At 47.2% G+C, this 17,177-nt stretch overlaps 2 protein-coding genes across 13 annotated transcripts in view; one reads left to right on the plus strand and one right to left on the minus strand.

The window, feature by feature from the left end:
* Positions 1-10: 10 nt before the first annotated feature.
* SEC61G (SEC61 translocon subunit gamma) lies at positions 11-7,554 on the plus strand. 5 transcript variants are annotated; one of them, XM_039523071.1, is made up of 4 exons: positions 11-141; positions 3,225-3,324; positions 4,171-4,273; positions 7,469-7,554. In XM_039523071.1, exons 2-4 carry the CDS (start codon positions 3,231-3,233, stop codon positions 7,476-7,478), a joined length of 207 nt encoding a protein of 68 aa, XP_039379005.1. In that variant the 5' UTR covers positions 11-141; positions 3,225-3,230; the 3' UTR covers positions 7,479-7,554. The 5 variants fall into 5 exon arrangements, with proteins under 5 accessions (XP_039379005.1, XP_039379002.1, XP_039379004.1 ...); XM_039523068.1 differs by lacking the exon at positions 11-141 and adding an exon at positions 307-438; XM_039523070.1 differs by lacking the exon at positions 11-141 and adding an exon at positions 625-773.
* TPK1 (thiamin pyrophosphokinase 1) overlaps positions 6,951-17,177 on the minus strand; it is a 476,657-nt gene continuing 466,430 nt past the window's right edge. For 7 of the 8 annotated variants that reach the window (XM_039523066.1, XM_039523063.1, XM_039523059.1 and 4 more), the window contains one exon: positions 6,951-9,235. In XM_039523066.1, coding sequence (XP_039379000.1) covers positions 9,105-9,235 — 131 coding nt within the window. In that variant the 3' untranslated portion in view covers positions 6,951-9,104. The remainder of the gene's footprint in view (positions 9,236-17,177) is intronic. The other variant, XR_005593748.1, reaches the window with a different exon arrangement.

Here is a 17,177-nt window from a genome sequence, read left to right on the forward strand (position 1 = left end):
ACGGCTTGGCGGGGGGGGCGCGTAGCGCCGGAGGCGGAAGTTCCGGCGCAGTTTCTCGTTCCGGTTCCGGTTCTTCGCCGTGACTTGTGCAGTTGCTACGTGTCCTTAGCGCGAGCGGTTCGTCCGGCCCCGCAGCCTCAGGTGAGAGCGGTAGCGGCTCCTCCGGTGGGGGAGGGGGCGGCGCCCTCGGGGAGTGAAGCGGCCGCGCGGGGCCCCCGCCCCGGTAGCTCTGAGGGGTGGCGGTGAGCGGGGGGGGGCCCGTCTCTTCCCTCAGCCCCCGGGGGCGCCCCTGGGGCTGTAACGGGCTGGCGGGCCCGGGGCTCGCGGAGCTCGTGTCCGAGGGCTGGGGCCGGCCTGGGGGAGCCCACCCGTCTCCCCTGCCCCGGCCCGAGGCCGCTGCGCTCCGTGCGTGGAGCGGGTGTCAAGGGAAACCAGAACGTGAGTCCGGCGAAAGCTTCGGCTACGGCTGGTCCGCGAAATCCCGGCCATAAACCAGCCCCTCCCCCCCCATTCCCTCTGCCAGCTCCACTAGCCCCGAGTCACTATTCCTCTGCTTCAGGGCGAAGCCAGCAGTGAATCACAGCCGGGTCCCGCTCCCTGACCACGGCTCCTAGGGGGCGTGGTAATAATACAAATCATAAAAGCTAGTGTGACGGTATCAACTGTGGGGCGATCGGATTCCACGAGGAAAAGGGCACTAGTGTCACGTCTCTACACGCTTAATAATTGCCGCTGACAGCAGTGTGTCGCCGAGCTGCCCGCCCCTCACTCTTGTAGGATGGTTTGCCTTGCTAAAGAAACTTCTGATTGCACGTCTGCTTGAATGAAATACCAAAGAAAACTGTAAAACATGTAGTAGATTTGTAACTCGTTGCACCCCTCTAGCAAGTTAAAATTTTGAAAAGGAATAGGTTTTAACTGATAACTTGAAGATATTTGAAAAGTATCACATGGCAGTTGGATCTTGCCCTTTGTAGGTACTAAACCTCCTTTGCTATCTAGGATTTAGATTAGGGCTGTTGATTAATTGCAATTAACTCACTTTTTAAATTGTGATTAATTTTTCTAATTGTAATTAATAGCACTGTTAAAGGGAATACAAATCCAAATATTTAATAAATTTCAATGTTTTCTATTTTTTCAAATATTTATTTCTAATACAACACAGAATACGAAGTGTACAGTGCTCATTTTATGTTTTTGATTAAATATTTGTACTGTAAAAAATAAAGAGATAGTATTTTTCAATTCACCTCATGCAAGTATTTAGTGCAATCTATTTATTGTGAAAGTGTAACTTACAAATGTAGATTTTTGTGTTACATAACTCACTCAAAAACCAAACAATGTAAATCTTTAGAACCTACAAATCCACTCAGTCCTACTTCTTGTTCAGCCAATTGTTAAGACAAAGAAGTTTGTTTACATTTATGGGGATACTGCCTCCTGCTTCTTATTTATGTCACCTGAAAGTGAGAACAGGCATTTGCATGGCACTCTTGTAGCCGGCATTGCAAGGTATTTACGTGTCAGATATGCTAAACATTCATATACCTCTTCATGCTTTGGCCACCATTCCAGAGGACATGCTTCTATGCTGATGATGCTCGTTCAAAAAAAATGCATTAAATAAATTTGTGACTGAACTCCTTGGGGGAGAATTGTATGTCTCCTGTTCTGTTTTACCCAAATTTCATGTTATAGTAGTCTTGGATGATGACCAAGCACATGTTGTTCTTTTAAAGAATGTTTTCACGGCAGATTTGACAAAATGCAAAGAAAGGTAGTGATGTGAAATTTCTAAAAATAGCTACAGTACTTGACCTAAGGTTTAAGAAGCTTAAGTGCCATCCAAAATCTGAGCGGGATGAGGTGTGGAGCATGCTTTCAGAAGTCTTAAAAGAGCAACACTCCACTGTGGAATCTACAGAACCTGAACCACCAAAACAGAAAATAAACCATCTGCTAGTGGCATCTGACTCATGATGATGAAAATGAACGTGTGTTGGTCTGCTCTGCTTGGACAGTAATCGAGCAGAACCTGTCATCAGCATGGACGCATGTCCTCTGGAATGGTGGTTGAAACATGAAGGGACATATGAATCTTTAGCGCATCTGGCATGTAAATATCTTGTGATGCTGGCTACGTGTGGACTTGTAGGCTCTAAAGTTTTACATTGTTTTATTTTTGAATGCAGTTTTTTTGTACATAATTCTATATTTATAAGTTAAACTTTCATGATAAAGAGATTGCACTACAATACTTGTATTAGGTGAATTGAAAAATACTGATGTTTTTTATAGTGCAGATACACCTCTACCCCGATATAACGCTGTCCTCGGGAGCCAAAAAATCGTACCGCGTTATAAGTGAAATCACGTTATATCGAACTTGCTTTGATCTGCCGGAGTGTGCAGGCCCCCCCCCCCCAGCACTGCTTTACCGCGTTATATCCGAATTCGTGTTATTTCTGGTCGCATTATATCGGGGTAGAGGTTTACTTGTAATAAAAAATAAATTGAGCACTTTACACTTTGCATTCTGTGTTGTAATTGAAATCAATATATTTGAAAATGTGGAAAACATCCAAAAATACTAAATAAATGGTATTCTATTGTTTAACGGCACGATTACTTTTTTAATCGCCGTACAGCCCTAATTTAGATCATGACACACTCACTTAAATGTTTACTGTTTGTTGTTCTGGTTGTAGTTAAAACAAAAACACGCCTCCTGGAAGAGTGTTCAGACAACTTATAGATGAAAACTGTAATGTGAAAGTATATCAGTACGCCAGTTAGATTCAGAATGTATAAACTGGTAAATATAGAAGGAATAATGGAGACAAAAATAGAGGAACACTATGCAGGAGAATGGGAACATCAATAAGACTCAAAGGATGTAAAAATTGGAAGTCAAAGTTCATGGTTCTTTGGATTGATTACTTGACTGTGCTAACGGGTGTGGCTCCATCTCCTGGGTACGAAATACATTGCAACAAAATATAGATTTTTAACAACTTTGTAGACTTAAAAAAACCTAGAATCCTGACATAGTGTGTGATTAAATACTGAATGTGAAAATGTTAACACTTTAATGTACATTAAATAAGACCAGCAGAAGGGCAAAGGCAGTATTTGCCTCTTGAAAAATCATTTAACATCTTACATAAAAATGATTCTTGAAACAATCTATGTATTAAAATTGACACTTACTCTTGCAGGCAGTCATGGATCAAGTAATGCAATTTGTTGAGCCCAGCCGTCAATTTGTAAAAGATTCCATCAGGCTTGTTAAAAGATGCACTAAGCCAGACAGAAAAGGTAAAGTATGCAAGAAGGAAGATTAAAGGGAGAAAAAACCTAGGGCCATAATGCTCATTTCACTTTTATTTTCTATCTTATGATATTGTCTGAAACACAAAAAAACAGGAAGTTCATGTGTTTATAGGCATACTAATGTCTATTCATTTTTCATGTTGACTGATTGTCAATTTTGCACTTGTGTAGCAAACAACCTGTTTTGCACAGTTTTGTCTGAAAAATCATGAGATGCACTTAATTCTGTGTATAACAACCAATTTGAATTATTTTTTCTTTTTTCTGGTATACATCTTGCTGAAGTCAAACTTGTGATAGCAGTAAGGTAGTGAGTTTCTGTAGCAGTCTAAACAGCTGAAGTGTTCTGAAATTTAAATTGCTTAATTTCAGAATCCTTTTGATAATGGCTTCTATGGACACTTCACATCCTGATGTTTAGTCTGATCAAATTAATCTTGTGCAGTGTCACTAACTTGATTTTGCTTGTTTTCTTTTGGAAATTGAATACTTTAGTACTTTGTTTATAATATTGTCTGACTTAAAAGTTCAAGTTAGCTTATCTGGCTTTAAGTAATATGATATTCTGTATTTTGTAATCCTACAAGTATTAATCCCTGGAAACCTAGTATTTCTAAAACTTGGGTTATTTTTAGAAACGAAATAACGGTTTCTTTGTCTCGGGGCATTTACCATCTAAAAGGCACGTCTAAAGTGCCTTTTATCTTAACGTTGGGAGAAACTTTCAAACGCACAAATCTCTCCATGGTCATTGTAGTAACCTAATCTACTGCATTTTAAGTGGTAGATTTAAACTTACAGGACTAAAACCTATAACTTCTTAAATTGCAGAATTCCAGAAGATTGCCATGGCAACAGCAATAGGTTTTGCGATAATGGGATTTATTGGTTTCTTTGTGAAATTGATTCATATCCCTATCAACAACATCATTGTGTAAGTAAATCTGATAAAATGGTAATGCCAGTATCAGAACATGAATAAGTGTTCAGAGTTGTATTGATAACTAAGCTTAGTATTTCAATGCACACAATCATAAGGCTGCTTTGGTATTCATTTATCCAAGTACTTATGTGGCCCCCATCACTATAGTACAGTATAGTGAGCACTTCAGCAACTTCATTTATATCTTGCAAACATTCAGGAGTTTTCAGTAAATCAATTTTGCTTTCAGATATTAGTGCTTCATCTTTTGTTTACTAAATAATATACTGCAAAATTTTAGTGCTATTCATTGCATTTGTAGATGAGAGAAGGTGGCCCACGATGTTTAAATACTCCTGGGGGAATTCTGTACCACTGTGTAATGCAGAATTTGTGCAGAATTCCATGTTTCCCCTGTGGAATTGGGCTGCAGAGCTGCTGGCCGCCACTAGGGGCTGCTGGACTTAGCAGAGCACAGTTTACAGTGAGTGGTGTGCCCAGCTCAGTGGGGATAGAGGCTGCACATTGTGGCTGCCCAGCTTGAGCCTCATTCTCCTGGGGACAGGAGAGGGCCTGGGAGACTCAGCTCTGGCAAAGGGTGAGGAAGAGCAGGGTCGCACCACACCATGTCCCCTGGCGGGACAGTAAAGAAATTAGTGGTGCATGCAGCTGGGCTCTGGGAGGAGGGGTGTATGTGTTCTGGAGCATGGGTGGCAAGTTTGTAAAAATTTTGGTGGGGCCCAGAACCCGCCCCCAACTCCGCCCCCACCTGCCTAAGGCTCTGGGAGGGGGCTCGGTGGGGGAGGTCTGGGGTGCAGATCCTGGGCTGGGGATTAGGGTGCAGGAAGGGTGCTGGGTGCAGGCTCTGGTCTGGGGCAGGGGGTGGGTGTGCAGGAGGAGGTGAAGGGTGCAGGCTTTGGGATGGAGTTTGGGGTTGGGAAGGGGTGGGTGGGATGGGGGTGGGAGTTTGGGGATAGCAGGGAGTGCAAGGTGAGGACTGTGGGGCTGAGGATGAGGGGTACATGATGCAGGAGGGGGCTCAGGGCTAGGGAAGAGGGTTGGGCTGTGGATGAGGGGTTCATGATGTAGGGGCGCTCAGGGCTGGGGCAGAGGATTAGGGTGCGGGGGGATGAGGGCTCTGGCTGGGGCTGAGGATTAGGGTGCAGGGGATGAGGGGTTCATGATGTGGGGGCGCTCAGCGCTGGGGCTGAAGAGTAGGGTGCAGGGGATGAGGGCTCTGGCTGGGGCAGAGGATTAGGTGCAGGGGATGAGGGGTTCATGATGTGGGGCGCTCAGGGCTGGGGCTGAGGATTAGGGTGCAGGGGGATGAGGGCTCTGGCTGGGGCAGAGGATTAGGGTGCAGGGGATGAGGGGTTCATGATGTGGGGCGCTCAGGGCTGGGGCTGAAGATTAGGGTGCGGGGGATGAGGGGTTCATGATGTGGCGGTGCTGTTGGCTGGGGCTGAGGCTTAGGGTGCAGGGGATGAGGGCTCGGGCTGGGGCAGAGGATTAGGGTGCAGGGGGATGAGGGGTTCATGATGTGGGGGTGCTCAGGGCTGGGGCTGAGGATTAGGGTGCAGGGGGATGAGGGCTCTGGCTGGGGCAGAGGATTAGGGTGCAGGGGATGAGGGGTTCATGATGTGGGGGTGCTCAGGGCTGGGGATGAGGATTAGGGTGTGGGGGGATGAGGGCTCTGGCTGGGGCTGAGGATCAGGGTGCAGGGGGCTGAGGGGTTCATGATGTGGGGACGCTCAGGGCTGGGGCTGAGGATTAGGGTGCGGGGGGATGAGGGCTCTGGCTGGGGCTGAGGATTAGGGTGCAGGGGATGAGGGGTTCATGATGTGGGTGCTCAGGGCTGGGGCTGAGGATTAGGTGCGGGGAATGAGGGCTCTGGCTGGGGCTGAGGGTTTGGGGTTGGAGAGGCTCAGGGTAAGGGCAGCCTGCCTTGCCAGTACTGGCGGAGGGCAGGCACTAGGACCCTGCGGCAGCAGACAGCAAATCTGCTGGGAGCCCTCCCGGCAGCAGCGCGCTGCGTTCTGTCAGGCAGGGACGCAACACAACGCGGCGGGGGTGGGGGGAAACACGCGGAGGGAGGGGGGTGGCAGGCGGGGGCTGGGACCTGCTCCAGGCAGGGTCGCGGCGGCGGGGGGAGACCTGCGGTGGCTGGGGCCGATCCAGGCAGGACGGGGGGGCGGGAAAAGAGACCCAGCTCCAACTATTGCTGGAGCAGGGCGCCCAGCCCTGAATATTGGTGGGGCCCGAGCCCCACACAAATATATAACCTGCCGCCCATGTTCTGGAGGGGAGTGTTCTGAGGACCCCACACAGCCCACTCCAACACTCCTCAGTGGGAACTGGGTCATTAGAGGGTTTCTTTAACTCCTGGGAGAATCTTTTTAGTTGTATGTATTGTTGACAGGTATTTTGAAATAAATTACCAAAATAATTGAAACTGGAGTGCTTTATTTGTCAAAAACAATATCAATATGCAGAATTGCCCCAGGAGTAATTACTTGCTGCGAGTTTAGGTAGTACAGCAGTTTGTTTGGATTTTGCATTCTCAACTTTCCACTTAATTTTTAATTAGAAATTTCACTAAGTGTCTTGAACACTTGCAGAGAATGTAGTGTAAATGAGGCATATAGTTTTGAGACTGTATTGGAAGAAATCACCCAACAAAGCTAATAAATAATAGTACTAAAAATACCTTTATTAAAAGTAAAGCAGTGTTTCCAATGTTACATAACTTTTGTACAATATACCACAATTTATGTATTAAGCTTTTGCATATGAACATTGAAGCTTAAATCAATCTGGTAAGTAGCACTACAAAAATCACGGATATTGAAGGTTTCAAACACTTCAGTTAAGACTTCTTAATTGGTTAAAAAAGCAGTCATTTTGGCAAAGTTATTCTCAACCATTTCCCTAGTAGGGATGCATATTACAACAAAAGTTCCAGGACCCTTCTCCCATCTAATCAAAGAAAAGAGGGTGACTGGAATCCTCTGACATGTTTCCTGCCTCTTTGGGATAATCCTCAAATTAAGAAAAAACTCTCAGAGCAAAGATGAGACTAAGGCACTGTGTAATGTTTGTGCTGTTTTTAAGGCTGTTTTAGTGGGGATTTAGTTCCAGTTAGAATGAGATGATGTAACTTAAGATAGTGGTCTTACTTGAAACTGATCAAACTCTCTTGTTCTACAGTGGTGGCTGAACACTCATCAAGAAGATCTGTTACCTGAAGTTTGGAGCGATGGACAATGGGCGGGGGGGGGGGGGGGGGTTGTTTAAAAATATTCCATAAATCTGTATCTTGTTTATTTACTGCTATAAACCAGGTTAAGATTTAAAACAAGCTTGACATCTGAGTTAGTCTCATTTTGTTTTACTGAGTCTTTGAACTCTCTAGGTTCAGTAAATAAATAACTTGTCACTGTTGGCTGCTCATTGTATGAGGTGAGGTAAAGTGACTGAACTGCCTTTCTTGGTTTACTGCTTTCAGCAGTAGAATAATTCTTTACATATATTGGCCCAGCATTAGGTGGTACTAAAACCTAATTCTAAATCCATTCATATTAAACACTAACCTACTGCCATTTTCCTGTCTTGTGTCTTGTAATCAGGGGAGTGGAGACCCCTACAAAAAGGAATGTGCCGTCAGAAGCATAAAGCAAGCTGAAAAGACTTCACTTTAGTCTTTGAGCTGAAGTAACCTTTGGTTTTACTTACAAAAAGTAGGGTAGTTTTTCAGATCTTGTTCTAAACACCATCTCTTTAAAAGAGGCAACAACTGAAATATATACTTACAGATCACACTATCAGCTGAGGGCCCTTATCCTTCCTTACCAAACAGTTTTGGATTCCACTAATGTGTCTTTACAGTGCTTTTCAAGATGGTGCAGCTTGACACTAACATTAGCACGAAATTTGTTATATACCGTTGTGTTTAGCATCTATTCAATGACACATGCATTCTGTACCACCTTACGCTAACAAACTCTTTACAGGAAAATATAGCAGTTTGGTTATCACAGCAGTCTGTTCAAATTTTACAAATTAAAATGCAACTTTATCCAGTTTAAAAAACTTGCATGAACTTCTGTATACAAAGCTCATACAGTTGTGACAAATCTAAACTTAATCTATAAAAGCTTGCACACTAACTAGCACTTTATTAGTTTAATGCTGCTTACCGTCTGTTAATTAGAAGTTTGTAAATAGTACTTGATGCTGGAAAGTAGAAGTAAAATGGCAGCACAGAGCAGCATTACAAGAAATACTCAGCCTTCTATTCTAAACTTCACTGCAGTGGTTTTATTGCTGTTTTTCTTTAAAATTTGCAATTAGCTTTTGCCTACTTCACTTGAGTTATGTTACTAAACAGCAGGGTAGATGATCAGCCTGTTCTAGTCACATTAAACAGCACAAGGTTTTCTTATACAAAACAAGAACATACATAATACATCATTTAGAATTTGACTTGAGAACAGATTCTTCAACCATTGATCTAACAGTAATATTAAAACCTAATATGGACACACTCCTGCAAGGAATAAAGTAGGTCAGTCTATGCCCATTAGTCCCTTCAGTGCTGCTGGTTTAGGAAGTGCATGTGTCCTACACATGGAACTAATAGGAGATATTCTGTTTTGTCACTATCTTCCTAAAGATTTTTCACTTGACCGATTGATCTCCATTGTCTTTCCCTTCCTTCTGCTCCTCCAAAAAAAATTATTTATTTTTTTTTACTGCTGGCACAGTAATTCTGTTTCTGTTAATGAGTGAAATTTTCCAGTATGTTTAAAGTCTTTGGTCAGCTGAAAGAAAGGCAGTTATAATTTTAAACATTTTGCTTATTTTTGATACCCATTGTCCACAGCAAGGGTTTATCTGTTTCTATGGTCACAACTCCAGATTCATCATAGGTATTTGAAGTGCTGACAAGCGTTCCAAACTTTAGCACATGGTTAGCTGTAAACAATAAAAATAATTTAAGTAAACACCAGGGAAATCTCTTTACAAAGGCATTTAAAAAACAAACTGCCAAATAAGCAAATGAAGTGACCTTTATTTCCTCTCTGGCTAAGGAGGTTTAAATTTCATGTTTACTGCAATGAAGACAATATACTCTAAAAATCTATATATATATATCCTTTTGTCCCCTAAATGTTTATATCCAAACCATTCTTTTGAATCAATATGTGCCATCTCAAAGGTAATTCTGCATAAATTTAAAAACTAAATCCATCATCTCTACTACAGAATAACCAAGTAAAATACAACCAACTTTAAAGCACAGGCGAGCAACTGACCGTAGCATGTATGTGTTTGAAATTTATTTTTTCTGCATAAACTAATTGAAAATAATAGGTGAGAGAGAATCCTTCATTTTCCACTGTAGGTTAAGTTAAGAATTCAGCTCTGGTTCAGTCATCAGTTCACATTTTTAAAAATACTGGTGCTTTTGAAAGGCAGCTGAAGGAAACAACTTACATGAATCAAGTACTTTTTTGGCCCAGAGTGATTCATAAACAAAATATAGGCATCATCTCCTTTTGGAATGAAGAAAACCCAAGGGTGGAAGAAAGCATCTGTTTAACAATGCACAGCAATAGTTTAGGAAGGGAACTGAATGTAGTAGCCAACTGAAATTCCTGCAAAGGGAATTTTAGGTAGGCAGAATTGTAATTACTCAAGTTGGAATTTGGCCAAGATAGCAGGGTTGATTCCTTTATACTTGCATGAAGTACCATGGGATCTTTAAAGGCCAGTATGATTAAAAGAAGAGAAAATTATCCTACTCCTTTCCACCAATTTAAAGATTGGAGTGGGGGGAGGGATAGCTCAGTGATTTGAGCATTAGCCTGCTAAACCCAGGGTTGTGAGTTCAATCCTTGAAAGGGCCACTTAGGGATCTGGGGCAAAAATCAGTATTTGGTCCTGCTAGTGAAGGCAGGGGGCTGGACTCAACCTTTCAAGGTCCCTTCCAGTTTTAGGAGATAGGTGTATCTCTCCAGTTAGAAAAAGTGTACTTGTTCCCTTGCCACATATCTCCCATGCAAGATGATGTACACCACATACATTGGATCCCTAGTCATTAAAGCTTGTTTCTATTAGAATGATTATTTTTAGCTTTTAATGTAACTACAGCTGGAACTGAGATACATCAGCAACGCTCCACATACCAAAGTTTGGGAACCACTCTTCTAAGCAATTTCTCTTGTAGCTGAGGTGCTCAGGAAGTGAGCTTGTTCCATGCACAGACCGATGAAGGAAGGGCAAAGGCTATGGGCCATTTTTGTTCTAGGTCACCTTCCACTGCCAAGCTGGCAGCAGTTTTCCAGGGAGAAGCAGCTTCTACATTATATAAATGTGGATTTGCATCCACCAGGATCAACCCGCGATCTGCTAGCTTTTACCTCTATCCACACCTGCAGCAGCAAGCCATCTGGAGGGGGAGAGGGGGGTGCCTTGCAGGGAAGAGGCAACACAAGGGCAGGGACTGGGGGGAAGGGGTGGTGTGGAGGAGGCGGACAAGCTGCTGGACAGCCCCAATTCTGACCTGATGCCCAGCTCTAGCTGCTGGCCGCCAGCCCCGAGCACGCTACGCTGCCCAAGCCAGACGCTGTGGGACAGGCACTGTTATGAGACATGGCACCGGAGCCCAGCTGCTACTGCTCAACATGTACCTGCCAGGTACTGGGCCTGCTGCCTCAGGGGACAGGACGGGGCCCAGGCTCAGAGCCCTCGCCACACGCATGGGTCTGCCCTCCCTGCGGGTACTTGGCCTGAGAGGATAGGGATGGGCTCCCAGAACTTCTCGCCCATTCCTGCTTCCTACTCCCTGGGCTCACTGACTTTCATCCCTCTGCTCCCCGAGCTGTCAGCGAGGTGGCCGGGCTCCTTGGCACTTCATGGACTCTCCATCCCCTGCCAGGCATCGACTTTCCTCCTTTCTCCCCCTTCCCTTCTTGCTGCTCCCAGCCTGGTCAGCGGACTTTTTATCCTATTTAAAGCACTCCGAGCTCTGTCAGAAATTGGATTTCCTTTTCCTTGACATGTTGCCTGGCTTCATAGTCCCAGCTCAGGGGAAGTGGTTGTGGCTGCTGCGAATGGAGGCTGGGGACCTGGCTGCGCTTTATAAGCCGCCCAGCGGGTGCTGGGAAGAGGCAAAGCGGTTTGGGGCTTGGCTTGGCCCTGTGTGAATACATCTCTGTCTCCACTCCAGATCCATAGAGCCCTGTGCTGTTGTATCTGCATCCACTGCATTATCCTCAAAAATGATCCATGGATTTGCACGGTTCTATATATAAAGATTATAATATCCATGTGTGTATTTTAAGATCAGTAAATCCTGTACCAATTTCTGCTTAGCAAGAGCATGAACTCCAAGATTGTCCCCAATTTCTGCTAAGCAGTATCACTAGGCTAAGGCCTTTGCAGGCCACATTAGAGGAAAATATTTACAAGATGTGCTTATTTTAGCCATCAGTTACATTATTACTAGCTGATGGGTAAAATAAGCACATAATCCACAAAATGGTAGCACGATCTACATGGCAGGGTACAGGGAGACCTTTGGCAACAGAGCTCAGGAGTGTGTAGAGACCAGCAAGTCCCTGTCTGTGGTCTCTACACCCTATCAACTTATGCAGCAAAAATGCATCAGTTCCAGTGGATCTGAAGCTGGACCCCTCTGGATTTGCAATTAAGTGGCCCAATGTAAATGAAAAAGTCTTTGCCTTCTGGGAGCAGAAAGTGTGGAAAGTTACATCTATCAACTAAGTAGTGGGCTGCCCAAAGAAATTCCCGTTGCAGACATGAATGTGGGCTGGGCAGTTCACGTGTATTGACTGGTTCCTTGCCTTCCACAACTCTATGCGGGACTATCTCCCTCATCTTAAATCACAAACTAGAGGAGTTGCCATAAATCTAGGTCATAGCAATCTCTCTGCATAGCCTCAAGAAGTACGACAGACAAGAACTAGGCATAACTTTATAATATACTTATTCTAAAGTAATCCTTCCTCAGGTCAAACCTTCAGTTGCTGATCCTATAGGCCCTACCCTCACTTTAGTTGCTGACTTGAGACTGTTGAGAGGCTTCTCTCCTCTGTCAGCATTCATTACAGTAGTGTCCAATTCACACAGCCCCTTCAAAATTCTTTCCTAAGTCGCTAACGGTCTTGGAAACCTTTCGGATCACAGAGGGATCTGCATTTTTTACTCCCCCACCCTGATGACATTCCCCCACAGCATGACTGCCATGCAAGAATACAGAAATTCAACAGGAAACAGCTACTGTGTTAGGTCAAGATCATACCCGCTCAAAACTTGTTACCTACCTTTCCAGTTCTTCGAGATGTGTTGCTCATGTCCATTCCATTCTAGGTGTGCATGTGTCGACGTGCGTGGTCATCTGAGATTTTTGCCTTAGCAGTATCCGTAGGGTTGGCAGTGGCGCCCCTTTGAGTGCCGCACTCATGTGCCGGTATATCAGGCGCCACTGACCCTATACCCTCGGTTCCTTCTTGCTGGCAATTCCAACAGAGGGGCAGGAGGGTGGGTAATGGAATGAACATAAGCAACACATCTTGAAGAACAGTTAAAAAGGTAGGTAACCGTTTTTTCTTCTTCAAGTGCTTGCTCATGTCGATTCCATTCTAGGTGACTCACAAGCAGTGCCAATGGAGGTGGGCTCAAAGTTCACGGTTTTGCAGCACTGCCCTGCCGACGCCAGCATCATCCCAGGCCTGCTGGCTCAGTGCATAATAGGATGTAAATGTGTGGCCAGACGACCAGGTAGCAGCTCTACAGATCTCTTGGATCAGTACCTAGGCTAAGAAAGCCACTGTGCTCTTTGACTATTGCCGGTGGAGGCACACTTGCCAGCTCATAGCAGTATCAGATGCAGGCTGTGATCCAGGATGAAATGCTTTGAGCAGACACTGGGTGACCTTTCATCCTGTCTGCCACCGCAATGAACAGCTATGTTGACTTACAGAACGGTTGTGTCCTATCGACATAGAAGGCCAGCACCCTCCGGATGTCCAGGGTGTGTAACCTGCGCTCCTCTTCAGATTTATGGGGCTTCGGAAAGAAAATATCCTGGCCAGTATGGAACTGGGAAACTATCTGGGGCAGGAATGCTGGGTGCAGCCGCAACTGGACCTTATCTTTGTAGAACACCATATAGGGTGATTCTGATGTAAGCGCTCTGATCTCAGACACCCTGCGGGAGGATGTAACCGCCACCAGGAACACAACCTTCCAGGAGAAAAGGAGAAGGGAGCAGGAAGCCAGAGGTTTGAAGGGAGGCCCCATGAGCCACAACAGCACAACATTCAAATCCCGGGGAGGGACAGGATCCCGGACATGAGGGTAAAGACGCTCCAGACCTTTCAAGAACCGGGCCACCACGTCATGTGCGAAGACCGATCTTCCTTGGAACGAGGAGGACGGGAGTGTGGAAAACCGAAATAGCAACCAGGTGGACCCTGACTGATGACAAGAACAAGCCCTGATGTTTGAGGAGCAGAAGATAATCCAGGATCACTTGCAGTGAGGCCTGCTCTGCCCGGATGCACCAATCCAAAGCCCAGCATGTGAATCTTTTTCACTTCTCCCAGTAAGTCACTCTGGTGGAGGGCTTTCTGCTACCCAGCAAGACCTGTTGCACCTGGGTCGAACATTCACACTCTTCCGCATTCAGCCATGCAATCAAGTGCAACGCCTCCAGGTTTGGGTGCAGGAGACTGCCGTGGTTCTGGGACAGCAGGTCCGTCCAGAGAGGGAGTCGCAGCGGAGCGGCTACCGAAATGTCCAGCAGCATGCCAAATCAGTGCTGACGAGGCCACTCCGGGGCTATCAGGATAACCCTCGCCCTGTCCCATTTGAGCTTCACGAGGACTCTGGATCAACGGAACCAGCGGGAAGGCATACATGAGGGCTCCCGCCCACGGAAGCAGGAAAGCATCTGACAGGGAACCCCTGTCCATCCCCCAGAGTGAACAGAACACATGGCATTTCCTGTTCTGGTGGGACACAAACAAGTCCGTCTGCGGAGTTCCCCACTTTTGGAAGATCAGACTGGCTGCCTCCAGATGGAGTGAGCACTTGGGCGAGGTGAGATGGTCCTGCTGAAGCGATCTGCTAGCACATTCTTGGTCCTGAGCAGCTGCGCAGCTACCAGATGAATGGCATGCCGCACACAAAAGTCCCAAAAGTTGAGAGCTTCTTGGCAAAGGGCCAATGACTTGGCTCTGTCCTGCCTGTTGATGTAATACATTGCGGTGGTATTGTCCGTGAGGCCCTGCACCACCTTGCCCCTCAGGTGAGGCAAGAACGCTTGGCAGGCCAGGCGAACCGCACGTAGCTCCCTGACATTGATGCGAAGGGCCAGATCGTCTCTCAGCCAGCGGCCTTGAGTGCTGAACTCGCCCCGGTAGGCTCCCCAGCCAAGGTACGAAGCATCTGAGACCAGGGTCAGGGCTGGGGCTGTGAAGGTAACACCCTCCAACACTGACCCAGGGTTCAACCACCACTCCAGGGATGACAGGATGTGATCCAGCACCATGACTACCCGGTCTAGATCGTGTCTGTTGGGGGTGTAAACCGACGCCAGCCATGTTTGACTAATCATGTATATACAGGCGGCCATGTGGCCCAGCGACCGCAGGCAGGTGTGAGCCGTGATGAGTGGATGGTTCTTCACACGGGAGATCATGTCTGACATGGCCTGAAAACATCCCTCCTGGCTCGCATGGAGTTGAGAACCGCCCCTATGAACTCTATGTGTTGGACTGGCCTTAAGGTGGATTTTTTCTTGTTTATCAACAGGCCCAGGTAGTGGCAGGTGGAATGCACCAGATTGAAGCTTCTCAGCACTTGATCCTGAGACCTGCCCTTGATGAGCCAATTGTCGAGATATGGGAAGACCTGGACCCCTCGACGTCTGAGGTAAGCGGCCACTAGCACCATACATTCGTGAAGACCCTGGGGGCTGATGAGAGGCCAAAGGGGAGCACAGTAAATTGGAAATGGCGTTCGCCCACTATAAAACGGAGGAAATGTCTGTGACCTTGTAATATGGAGATATGGAAATAGGCATCCTTCAAGTCGAGGGCAGCATACCAGCCTCCCGGATCCAGGGAGGGGATGATGCGAAATTTCAACTTTTTGAGAGACTTGTTGAGGCATTGCGGGTCCAAAACAGATCGGAGGCCCCCTTTGCTTTCGGGATTAGGAAATAATGGGAGTAGAAACCTTTCCCTGCCATATGCCGAGGGACCTCCTCCACTGCCCCCATGCGCAGGAGGTTTTTGACCTCTTGAACAAGTAGTTGCTTGTGAGAAGGGTCCCTGAAGAGGGATGGGGGGTGGGAGGAAGGGGCAGGCATAAACTGCAGGGTGTAACCTTGAGACGCTATGTCCAGCACCCAACAGTCTGCGGTGACTTGGGACCAGGCCAAACAGAAGGGACGAAGATGGTTGAAGAGTGGGGTGGATCCTGGAAGGTGACTGGGGTGTCGCTCTCGACCGCACCCCCAAAAGGAGCGCTTCTGGCCCCCGGGGTGCAGTTCTCTCTGCCTCGACCTCTGAGCGTGCCTCTTGCACCGAGCCTAGTGCTATTGGTGCCACCAGCTGTTGGTCCGAGGCGGCGGCTGATGAGAGGTGTGAAGGGGGCATTGCCATAAGCAGCACTCCCCACATGCTCAAATAAGGCCTCTGCGCTGGCCACTGGCCATGCTGCCAAGTCGGCGCTGTTGATGTTGACACGGCCTCAGGTGCCCATTCGTGCCAGTGCAGTCTAGGCAAGGGGCTGAACTGGGCTTCTGTGCCAGAGGAATCCCATTCTGGTGACCACAGTGGGGCAGTCAGTGCCTGGGTTTGTTTGCTGACCATTGCCGTCAGAGACCAGTGCCCAGAACAAGGTGATTGGTGCCTGTATCGAGGGGACCGGTGCTGGTGCCAGGGGAACCAGGGACACAATGAGGAGCACTCCCACGAGGCAGGCGATCGAGGCGTGTGCCGAGAGGATGACTGGCAGGAGGGCGAATGGCATCGGTAGTACGGAGATTGGCGTCTTCCTCTAGGCAATCCGCGTTGAGACGACAGGGACCGCAAACGTGGCACCAGTGACTGAGGGGGAGCCCCAGAGAGTCTGGGCTGTGACTCCAGTGATCTGCGGTGCGGCGGTGGAGAGCACTGCTTCATTTTGTGGGGTTGGCAGCACTCCACTGCTCCCTGAGTGGTCTTAGCAGCTGGCTTGCCCTTGTGGGGAGCCTTTGCCGGTTCCTGAGGTACGTGCTGCATTGGCGGTGCAGGTGGAGGCCTGTGCTCGGTGCTGGGGGAGCCTGTGAAGGTGTCGGTGCTGTAAAGGTGTTAGGTCCCATGCCGCTCCTGGGAGTTGGTGGTGGACCTTTCATGGGGCTAAGGACCCCAACTGGGGAGGTACGAGCATGCAGCTCCGGAGTGGTCAGGCAGCCCATAGCAGGTCCCTTGCCCGATGACCCATGGCCCTTTTTGCCTGGTGCCGGGGAGCTATGCTTTCTGGTCTTCTCTTTGGGCACCAGTGATGGGGGTACACTGCGCACCAAGGCCGATGTACTTGGTGAATCCTGGCAGGGCTGCACGGAGGCCGGACGCAGGGCGAACTCCATGAGGAGCGCCTGTAGCCGAATATCCCGCTCCTTTTGCATGCGGCGCAGGAAGTTTTTACAAATTCGGCACTTCTCTGTAATGTGTGGTTCCCCCAAGTACTTGAGGCATAGGCCTGCGGCAGTCCATGCAAGGCATAAACCCTGGAGCCTGGGGCATGCCCCGCTTGGGGAGAAGTCCTCTCTGGGACCCTAACTGCTAACTACTAACTAAACTTAACACTATTATAGACAAACTATTGACAAGGCCCTAAG

This window comes from Mauremys reevesii, linkage group 2 (assembly GCF_016161935.1).
Source record: "Mauremys reevesii isolate NIE-2019 linkage group 2, ASM1616193v1, whole genome shotgun sequence".
Taxonomy (NCBI): Eukaryota; Metazoa; Chordata; order Testudines; family Geoemydidae; genus Mauremys; species Mauremys reevesii.